This window comes from Theobroma umbraticum, unplaced genomic scaffold (genome assembly GCF_002168275.2).
Source record: "Theobroma umbraticum cultivar Fairchild unplaced genomic scaffold, ASM216827v3 scaffold_4.1, whole genome shotgun sequence".
Taxonomy (NCBI): Eukaryota; Viridiplantae; Streptophyta; class Magnoliopsida; order Malvales; family Malvaceae; genus Theobroma; species Theobroma umbraticum.
Genome location: NW_018397258.1, coordinates 5,736,997 through 5,747,393, shown reverse-complemented (window position 1 = coordinate 5,747,393; position 10,397 = coordinate 5,736,997). Strand labels below are relative to the sequence as shown.

General features: G+C 38.1%; 1 protein-coding gene across 1 annotated transcript; it reads left to right on the top strand.

Annotated features, from left to right (window-relative positions):
• The first annotated feature begins 679 nt into the window (after positions 1–679).
• LOC110413125 (cysteine-tryptophan domain-containing zinc finger protein 7-like) lies at positions 680–10,391 on the top strand. The gene is made up of 13 exons (XM_089783072.1): positions 680–1,451; positions 2,521–2,593; positions 2,698–2,828; positions 2,968–3,369; positions 3,512–4,788; positions 4,994–5,433; positions 5,524–7,457; positions 7,561–7,721; positions 7,922–8,082; positions 8,780–8,940; positions 9,346–9,516; positions 10,080–10,186; positions 10,322–10,391. The coding sequence occupies exons 1-13, from the start codon at positions 1,278–1,280 to the stop codon at positions 10,362–10,364; spliced, it is 5,235 nt and encodes a 1,744-aa protein (XP_089639198.1). The 5' UTR covers positions 680–1,277; the 3' UTR covers positions 10,365–10,391.
• The last annotated feature ends 6 nt before the right edge of the window (positions 10,392–10,397 follow it).

Genomic DNA, 10,397 nt, shown 5'->3' with positions numbered 1-10,397 from the left:
TAAAAGTTCTAAAAACCAAATATTTTACTTCTTCTTGTGAAGTGAAAAAAAAATTATTCGATAAGTTAAGCCAAACAAGCATTTATGAATAATGATAATTAAAAACTTAATGATAAGATTCAAAAAAGAATTTATCATTTATATACATATATTGATTGATAATGTATTATATACAAAAATATCTATACACTAATAGAAACCATTGTATAATTTGAATACGAGAATCTCATACATAAATTCATATATGGTATTGTTATTAAAGTAGTCTATTATGTAATAAATTTTAAATTTAATTATAAGATTATGTTTTGACAGAATAAAAATTGTATAAAATAATTTTTTATTTTTTATTTTATATGCTTCTTTGAAAAAAAAAATATCTGAATTAACTTGGACCATAAGGAATAAACTAGATCAAGACCTTAAAAAAAGAAAGGCAACTATGAATGATTGTAAACCTTTTTTTTTCCAATACAAGGATTTTGTGACACACTTTCCTTTTATTTGAACTTTTTGTCACTCAGTTCCTATAGCTCCTGCGACAAGTGTGCCTTGCACGCGCTAAAACGGCGCTGGTATCAATCACCTTATGTTTATTCTTCGGACAAGACGCTTTAGTTAAAACGAAAAAACAAAGGGACCAAAAGGTAAATAAGAATAAACGCAAAATTTCATGCTTGGTTTTCAAAAAAAGGGGAAAACATACAAGGAAAACCATTTTCTCTCATCTCTGTGTCTCTGTGCTTAGATCATGTGGACTTTAAAACAATAAAATATTTTCCTTGAAAGACAAAGAAAGAAAGGGAAATTAACACCCCCCACCCCTAAAAAAAAAAAACAGAGAGGAAAAATAAATAAAAAAATTAAAAAACGCGGCTGCTCTGTACACCAAAACCAGAGGGAGTCCCTCTCTTTCTCTCTCCCTTTCTTTCTCTTTCTCTCTGTGCTAATCGATTCCAGCTAAAGAGATCGCACCAAAAAAAAAAAAATCCAAAAAAAGCCAAAAAAAATAAAATTTCGAGAGATCCTTTTGTTTAAATCGCTTTATTTTATTTTTCTGAAATTGTGCCGTTTTAAAATTTTGGTTTGGTGTTGGATTCGCGATCGAGTTTCGGTTTTGATCGAAATTAGGGCAGAAGGCACCCTTTCCCTTTGGTGGGTTTTAGGGAGTTGTAAATAATGGTTCGAAGAAACTTCTGGGTTTTCAATAATCGAAAATTTCATTTGAGAACTTAAATATTGGGGTCAGGTTTACTTTATTATTATTTTTCTGTTGAATGATTTCTTTAGGGAGTAACGATGGGAGGAAGGGGCTAGGGTTAGGGTTTGGTGGGAGAGAAATGGAAGATACTGAGCTTGAAGAAGGAGAGGCTTGCTCTTATAATAACAATAACGATGATTATGATGCCACCACCGACCCTGAGAATGATCTATCTTCTCTCGCTTACATAGTAAGAAATGTTGGCTCTTCTTCTTTTTCTTATCTGCAAAAGCTTTCCTTTTGTTTTTTGAGTTAATGTTTAATTATATTGTGTTGACTTGTTTTGTCTTTGCTGGGTTTTAGATCCAAAGTTTAGATTTTTATGCTGCTTAATTGCAATGTTGGATGTTGTAACTTGAATTTAAATTTGTTTAATGTTTAATTGTGTTGCTTATAGAAATATAAGATATGGATTTGGTATTTCATTTTTTTTTCTTTTAATTCTAATGTTGCCGAGTTATGTTTGGTTTATGATGGAGGTATGTAGAGAATCTAGTTTTTAGGTGGTTTAATTAAGTGAAGAGAATTATTTTCTGCAAGGTGTTTAGGGCGGTTATAGATGAAGCTTTTCCATGTAGTGGTGTATCAATGGTTTTAGGGTTTTTTGAGTTGTCGGATGTGAGTTTGACTCCACATGTTTACTGCAGAAGGCATTGTCGGTAACTTTTGTTTCATGTAAGGTTGGTGATGTTTGATGATGATAATCTTGACTGTAATGCTACAGATTTCATAATTGGAAGTTAGGAGAGTCAGATTCAAGCACATTAGGCAGCCTAAGTCCTTTAATTAAGTGAAGAAAATTATTTTCCACAACGTGTCTTGTGCTGTCATAAATGAAGCTTTCTTGTCTTGTGCGGTCATAAATGAAGCTTTTTTGTGTAGTTGTGTATTAACGGTTTTAGGGTTTTGTGAGTTGTCGGATGTGAGTTTGACACCTGTTATTGCAGAAGGCAAAGGCATTGTTGGTAAGTTTGTTCCATGTAAGGTTGGTGAGGTTTGATTCTGGTAATCTTGAATGTAACGCTAGGGATTTCGTAATTGGAAGTTAGGAGAGTAAGATTCAAGCACATTAGGTGGCTTATAGAGTTGCGGTGTGTTATTACTGCTTCTAGAGGATCAGCAGCTAACTGTAAGAAATAGGACTAAATGTAAGTAGACCTTTTGCAATGTTTTATCACTTGTCTGATGCATGTTTTTAGCCCCTCTCCATGTGTTTTATGATCTTTTAGTGATATGTGGCTGCTGTAATGTTTTTGAAGGACGAGAAAATACAACATGTTCTCGGACATTTTCAAAAAGATTTTGAAGGTGGAGTTTCTGCAGAGAATCTGGGTAAGTTAAAATGAAGGGAATCATGGTTCTTGTGAGGTCAAGAGTCACCATTAGTTGGAGTTAATTTGAAATTGATGATTTTGGGATTGTTGACATGGCCACAGGGGCAAAATTTGGTGGGTATGGATCATTCTTACCTACGTATGCACGTTCTCCTGGTTGGTCTCATCCGAAGAGTCCACCAAAAGTTCAGAGTTGCAATGCACCTAGATCCCCAAACAATATGCAATTGGAGGTAGAATTTTTACAATTTTTGTCTCTTTTTCCTCCCTTGGAAATATAGTTCATTTTATATAAGGAAGGACACTTCACTGGATCTTGGTTGATTTGAGAAGTCCAAGTTAAGTGAGCACTTAGTTTGTTTTGTTATATAGGATGGTCATCATAGCACAGCAGGTTGGGCAAGTGGTTCACAGTCATTGAGGCCTGGACCTCCTCCTACAAATTTTGGTACCCTCCCTGCTTTGAAGGCACCATCTTTGAATGACTCGATCAAACAAGAGGTTGGTGTAACATCCACTCATGCTGATGAGTTTGCCTCTAGGTGCGAATTTGCAAACAAGAAAGCTGCCAATCTGCCAGACCAGAAACCGTTGAAGGTGCGAATCAAAATGGGGTCAGATAACTTGTCTACAAGAAAAAATGCTGAATTCTACAGTGTTGTTGGCCTTGATGTCTCACCATCTTCCTCCTTAGATGATAGCCCTTCTGAAAGTGAAGGGATGTATCGGGAGACACAAGAGCCATTATTTGAATCTCCAACCAGTATTCTTCGGGTAAATCCTCCCTTTAATATTTTCTTTAATCTCCTCATTACAAGAATTTTTCTCTTTTTTCCTGTAATCTTATATCTTCTTACGTCTTATGTACCTGAAATAATCAGAATATATAAATTTTTTTCTGTATATTGTTGAGCAGTTTATGACTTCCTTCCCAGTGCCTGGAGAGGCGCTATTATCACCTCTCCCTGATGATCTGCTTAACTTCACTATAAAGGAAAAGATTTCAAAAGAGAACAGATCTGATTCTGGCAAGGGTGATGGAATACCATTGGGAGACAAGAAAGCTAAGTCAATGGAGAAAAAGAATTTTCCAGCAGAAAGGAAGAGTGGCAATAACAGGGAAACAAGGAATGATAATGGTATCATGTCAAAGAGGGAAGCAGATATTGACATGTTGGCTTGTGAGGAGCTTGTTTCTAAAACATTGAAGCTTCCTCTTTTATCTAATTCATATTCTGCTATTGACAAGGTAAAAAATAAGGGCATAGCAAGAAACAGAGGTGCCCATGATGTGACAATGGAGGAATCACTGGAGCCAATACTTACCCAAGAGGTTGGCTGGGATAAACCAAGGGCTGGTTCAGCTCGAAAGGTTTTGGAGGAGCAAAAGACAAGTGTTCTTGATGATATTTCAGGATATGCAAGAAAAGATGGGTATAGTAAAGCAGAAAAAATTTATGATCCCATGAAAGCTGACTCTTATACTCTTAAGGGTAGCAAAGCTGTAAATAGTGAACCAGTAGATCCTCCCAAGCAGAAGGTCAGCCAGAGAGCTACATCCTATGAACAAGACAATATGAAGTTACCTCCTGCAAAGCAGCATACCTCTTCTGGTGGAAAACGAAAATCAAAAGGCAGTCAGGGTCATGGCAGTCTAGCTGCAGAGGTACCAAAAGAAAGCTTGAGGGCTGGTCCTTCTTCGATACTGAAAAATAGGCAGGCTGCTCATGTTAACAATTATACAATCAAAAGGGAATCAGCAGAACCAAAATTAGAAAGGGCTTTTCGAAAGGCTGAAGATAGATATAAAGTTTTTTCTGGAGATATGGGAGAACCAGAACAGGAAGAGAATCAAAAAATTTCATTGGAGGTTCCTTCTGAAGATCGGCTGAAAGATGCTGATAAGGTTGAAAGAAATATATCAGCCACTAACAGTGCATATATTGATAGACTAAGTGTTAAGAAAACTGAGGATATATTGGCATCCGAATCATACCCTAAACCAACTATGGATGGTGCTTCTAATTCTGCCAATGTGAATGTAGCTGGAACATCCCATGCATCTGCAGCTCCTATATTGATAAAAGAAAATTGGGTTGGATGTGACAAGTGCCATAAGTGGCGTCTTCTTCCATTAAGCATAAATCCGGCTGACTTACCAGATAGGTGGTTATGCAGCATGCTTAACTGGCTGTAAGTTCTTTATCTGCACTACTTTGAAAATTTTTATGAATGTAATTTTAGTGGGTCAGACACCTAAAGTTTTCGTATTGTTAGAATTGTGTTGGACTGAACGTGAGACCATTTGTGTTGATAGTTAACTTTGTGATGGATTGTCGAAAGGTATTTCTCCTCCCTCTTTCAAATTTCTAACATTTTTTGTATTGTGAATGTTTAGGCCTGGAATGAATCGCTGCAGTGTTGATGAGGAGGAAACTACCAAAGCTGTTTTCGCATTGTATCAGGTTCCTGTTCCAGAGAGTCAAAATAATTTGCAAAGTAATCCTGGCAATATAATGTCCAGATTACCCCCAGCTGATGCCCTGCAACCTGACCAAAATCAACGGAGTTTTGGTTCAAATGCCATGCCCAGTGCTGGAAGGAAGAAACATAGTTTAAAAGAAACATCAAATGCAATGGATAAAGATGGGCCAACTCCTATGAAGAAGAACGTGCAGTCATCAGCCCGATCCGGAAGCCTAACTGATGTGACTCGATCTCCTGTGGTAGGTGAGCCTGGTTTACAGAACATAAGCAGATCTTCTGATTTATCTGTCGAGAAACATAAAAATAAGCAGAAAGAGAAGCATAAAGTGTCAGAGCACAGTTCTGATGGAGGTATTCTTTTTAAACAGATGTTTATTGTACTTTTTAAACTTCATTTTCATAAATTATTTAATGTGTTGCTTTCATAACACATGCACATAGGTGATGACAAAACTTCGAAGATGAAAGGCAAAAGGGTCACCGATCAAGATTCTTTAAGGGCCTCTAAGAAAGTTAAGACTGAAAGTTTGCTTCTAGCTGATGAAGATTGGGTGTTTGAGCATGCTGTTAAGGGGGGGCCTAGCACAAGTAATGGTTTGCCTACCACATTGGTAGGAAAGGATCAGCCTAAACACAGTGAACGTTCTTCTCATCGGGACTCAAAGTTAGATAAGGACCGACAACAGGGCTATGGTAAAAGACCAAAGGACAAAGTTCAGGGTTCCTTAACTGATGGATCACTGGATATGGCAAATTGTGATGGTGGGGAAATTTCAAGAAAGAGGAAAGTTGATGAATGTATTGATGGTCAATTAAACACAGGTTCCCTCCAAAGTATGGGTAATAACCTCCAGGATAGCAGAGTGTTTGTAAAGGAAGAGTTCAGCGAGAATGACTACAGAAGGGAAAAGAAGGCCAGGGTAACTAAGTCTGGGGGTAAGGATTCCTCTGCCAGTAAAAGCAGTGGTAAACTGGAGAAAAAAAGTAGGCATACAAAGAATCACCGAAGTGGGCAAGATCCAGATATCACTCTGTCCCAAAGGAGCTTGGATGGTACAGATTCATTGAAAAAGGATTTTGGATCTGCCCAACCTTCTTTAGCAGCTACCTCAAGCTCATCTAAGGTTTCTGGTTCACATAAATCAAAATCTGGTTCGCATAAATCAAAAACTGGCTTCCATGAAACAAAAGGCTCACCGGTAGAATCAGTTTCTTCATCACCTATGAGAATTGCTAATCCAGATAAAATTCCATCAACAAGGAGGAATGTTAGAGGGAAAGATGAGTCTCGTGATGCTGGTCTTTTGGTTGCAGGTAGCCCAAGAAGATGCTCAGATGGTGAAGATAATGATGGGAGCGACCGGTCAGGGATAGGAAGGAAGGAAAAAACTTCTGCTGCAGCTCAACATGGGTCCCTTGAGTCCTCTGCACTTCATTTGCACTATAAGGACGGTGGTCAATTAGGTGACAGTAAAGCTAAGGGACCAATTGAATCTTCTCCTGATATTAGAAAAGGCCAATTTATGAATGGTACTGTTGATTATTTAGGCCAAGAGGCTCAATATTCTGGTAAATTAGCCACAATGGATGAACACTGTGATGAAGAAAATCAGAATAACAACCATGTTCTTGCTGGTGCTTCTCGTCCAAGAAAGTCAGGCAAGGGATCCTCACGGTCAAAGGATAGAAGTCATAGTTTTAAATCTGATTCTGTTGATGAACAGCAAGATCGTGCACCGTCATATGAGGTAAAACCTAGGGATCAAAGAAATAAGTTTCAGGAGAGGTTTGGAGTTAAGTCCGATGAAAGTGAGAATAGATTTGTTGATAATAAAGAATCTGTGGGAAAATTGTCTGGTGAGAGTAGCAAAAGAGAAAGTCAATCAAATGTTGGGGTTCAGGGCCGTTCAGACGCTAAACCAGATGCCACAGGAGTTCAAGATGTAATGTCTACTGTGAAGCAGAATATTGTGCAGGACAGTGATGGTGAAAAATATACAAAGAGGGTCCACCCTGACAAATCTGATCATGCAGAAATTGCTTCTGGGAGAGGGAAGTCAGTATCGTTGCCACCCTCTGGAGGAACTCAAAATGAGATGCTTTCTCGTTGCCCCCGCCCAGTTTCTGGGTCCCAAAAGGGAAATGGAGTTGATGGATCTCAAGGTGATGATGCATTGAAGATACAAAAACAAATAAAGAAGGCTGATCTTCAAAATGGAACTCAGCACAGTAGTTCAAGACATACTACATCAGGTGGACGTAGGATCAGGGATGTTGATGCACCAAGTCCACTGAGAAAGGATTCCTCAAGTCAGGCAGCTACCAATGCCTTGAAGGAGGCTAAAGATTTAAAGCATCTAGCTGATCGTGTCAAGGTTTTACCTTGCTCTTTTATCTTATCTGTTGCATTTTTTCCCCTTTTTCCTAACCTCTAGCAAGTTGATTTTTTTTTAATATTTGTTAAAAAAATTCCCTCAGAACTCTGGTTCAAATGCGGAGAGCACTGCACTTTACTTCCAGGCAGCACTGAAGTTTCTTCATGGTGCCTCTCTACTTGAATCTTGTAACAGTGATAGTGCCAAACATGGAGAGATGATTCAGTCTATGCAAATGTATAGTAGCACTGCGAAGCTCTGCGAGTAAGTTAAATATTAGGTGCTCCAGTATATGTTCTCTTCCTTTTGTAATCCTAAGTTGCTACACTTTGTTGGAGCTTGATCTTGTATTAGTTGAAAAAATTCCTGCAACATGGAATTATCTGTTATTGCATTTTGTTTGGGGATGATTTCATTTTTGTGGTTATTGATTTTTTGTTGTTGTTTATCAATTAATTTTTCAGGTTTTGTGCCCACGAGTATGAGAGATTAAAGGACATGGCTGCTGCTTCTTTGGCCTACAAATGTATGGAGGTGGCATATATGAGGGTCATCTATTCGTCTCATGCCAGTGCAAGTAGAGATCGACATGAATTGCAGACAGCTTTACAAATGGTTCCTCCTGGTAATTCAAAGAACCCAGTGATTGTACTGGCTGAAATCCTTCTTGCTGGTAGTCTGTGTAGTGTTTAACATTGAAATTGTTGTTTAGTGGCTCTTCTGCACCTATGCAGTGATCAGAGAACACTGGCCTCTGATATTTACTTTGGAATTTAGTTACTTAATCTGTGAAAAGATCTCTGCGTCAGAAAGTTGCATCTTAGAAGCAGATCAAAATTGATTGCTCTGCATGAATGATTAGCTTACTTGCTTCCCATGCGTGTCTCTTTTCTTATATACTGTGAATGTGTTCTTTGGTATCTTCAAATCAGAGGAGCTTCAGACATACTGTCTTTCTGGTCACTTTCTTTTTGTGTTGTTTTGTTCCTGCAGACACAGATTCTGTATTAGTTGGTTGACTTGAGTTTGTAAATCATCAGTGTTCTAGTTGCTATTTGACATGCAAGGTTTACCAATTTTTACAAATTTGGCTTTGGACCTAAGCTTAGGACAGGCCTTATTGGTATGCATGCATATGAGTAGATATTTTCAAGTAAGCCTACTCATTGGTTTCTCTGTTTTTCCAGCCCCTTTTATCACCTTCTTCTTTTGTATCTTTTTTGATGGACATTAAATGTCTTAATGAATAATGTTAATATGGCACTGAATGACACAAAGTTACTTTTAACTTCTTTTTTTAATAATGGTTGTTTTCATATCAGGTGAGTCTCCTTCTTCTTCTGCCTCTGATGTTGATAACTTAAACCACTCAACAACAGCAGACAAGGTTGCTTTTCCGAAAGGTGTTACTTCTCCTCAGGTTGCTGGAAATCATGTTATTTCTGCTCGAAACCGTCCCAACTTTGTGCGGTTGCTCAATTTTGTAAGTAGAGAGTTTTGCTTCCTATATAATTTTTTTTATAAAGCTTCACATGTAATTTTGAAATTGTAATTCATGTGTTTTTGATATGGTATGAGAGTGAAAGCATTACTGAACACCTCTACCCCCACCCCTACTCCCCCTTTTCCCTCAAAACAGTTTTTTGCTTTCTCAGTTCTCCCAAACCTTTTCTACCCACTATAGCCTGGACCCAAAGGCCACCGGTTCTGTATGCTGAAATTGCACATGTGCCCCAGCAGCTTTGTGCTTTCAAGCACGAGAAGATATATATTCTTGCCTGTGACCTGTGGCTGTTGTGATTTACTGCATCATGTCACTCTGATCTACAGCTTGTATATCTTATTTTAGAGTCTAATCATAACCAAAACCAAATGTGATTATTTGCAGGCACAGGATGTAAATTATGCAATGGAAGCTTCAAGGAAATCACGAATTGCTTTTGCAGCTGCTAATTTAAGTTTGGGAGGGGCTGAAAGTGGGGAGGTTATATCGTTTGTGAAAAAGGCTCTTGATTTTAACTTCCAAGACGTAGAGGGACTGCTACGTTTGGTACGCCTGGCAATGGAAGCCATTAGCCATTAAGAGAAAAAAATCTGGTTGGTGAGGATGATTTTATACTAGGAGGAAATTTTATTTTGACGGTTTGTCCTTGGGTATGAAGTCCTAGAGGAGAAAAGGGGCCAGTTCTTCCTTCTGCAATCCCTACCACTTCCATTGTAAAACTGGCAAGTGCCTGCTTTCCAACACTGTACATGTGTGTAATACTAGATAAATCTGGGGTTTTCAGTGTATTCTTTCAGAAGCTTCAACTGCATTCTGACACAGCAATGGGATGTCCTCTGTTAATGTCCTTCTCAAGATGGTATTGAGGACATGCAATTCATAAGGTTTATGCGAAATTGTTCTAAGTCGTATAAATAGGTGATTATACTCCATAAAGGATAGTGGTTGAAGAAATAATTTTGTATAAAGATAGAGAAGCCAATTATAGATTGAGGCAGGGTGGTAGAATTCTAATAGTAGAGTTTGCCATTGTTTTGACATTATTGTTCCCCAGAGGCAGTTTTAGTTCACCTGACTAGTTAATTTGTTAATACTATTTTACTTGGAGACCTCTTTAGGAGAATACTGGGATGTGCACCAGCATGTGCTTGCTCTTTTGCCACAGTGACTGCTGTTTTCTCAGTTCAAGCACTAAGAAGCGGGCCACTCTACTTCGCAGTATCAGGTTTGCTACTCTTAAAGCCTGCTTTAAAATATAAAAATTGCCACATCGAGTCAATTTTCTTTCTGTTTTCTTCTCCTTTTCCATATCTGCTTTTCTATTCGTTCAGTTTCACCTTCAGTATTTGTATTTGTGCAGATCAGCTGCTGTAGTATCTGCCGTGGTATATACTTCTGATTGATCAAGATGAGTGGAAAGAATATAGGAAAAAATA

What these genes read in the sequence shown, in the direction of transcription:
- LOC110413125 (XM_089783072.1), top strand. Translation starts at nt 1,278, where the DNA reads ATGATTTCTTTAGGGAGTAACGATGGGAGGAAGGGGCTAGGGTTAGGG. An exon ending in ATCTAGCTGATCGTGTCAAG is followed by an intron (nt 7,458 to 7,560) that starts GTTTTACCTTGC and finishes AAATTCCCTCAG; the next exon opens with AACTCTGGTTCAAATGCGGA. An exon ending in TTTACAAATGGTTCCTCCTG is followed by an intron (nt 8,083 to 8,779) that starts GTAATTCAAAGA and finishes TTTTCATATCAG; the next exon opens with GTGAGTCTCCTTCTTCTTCT.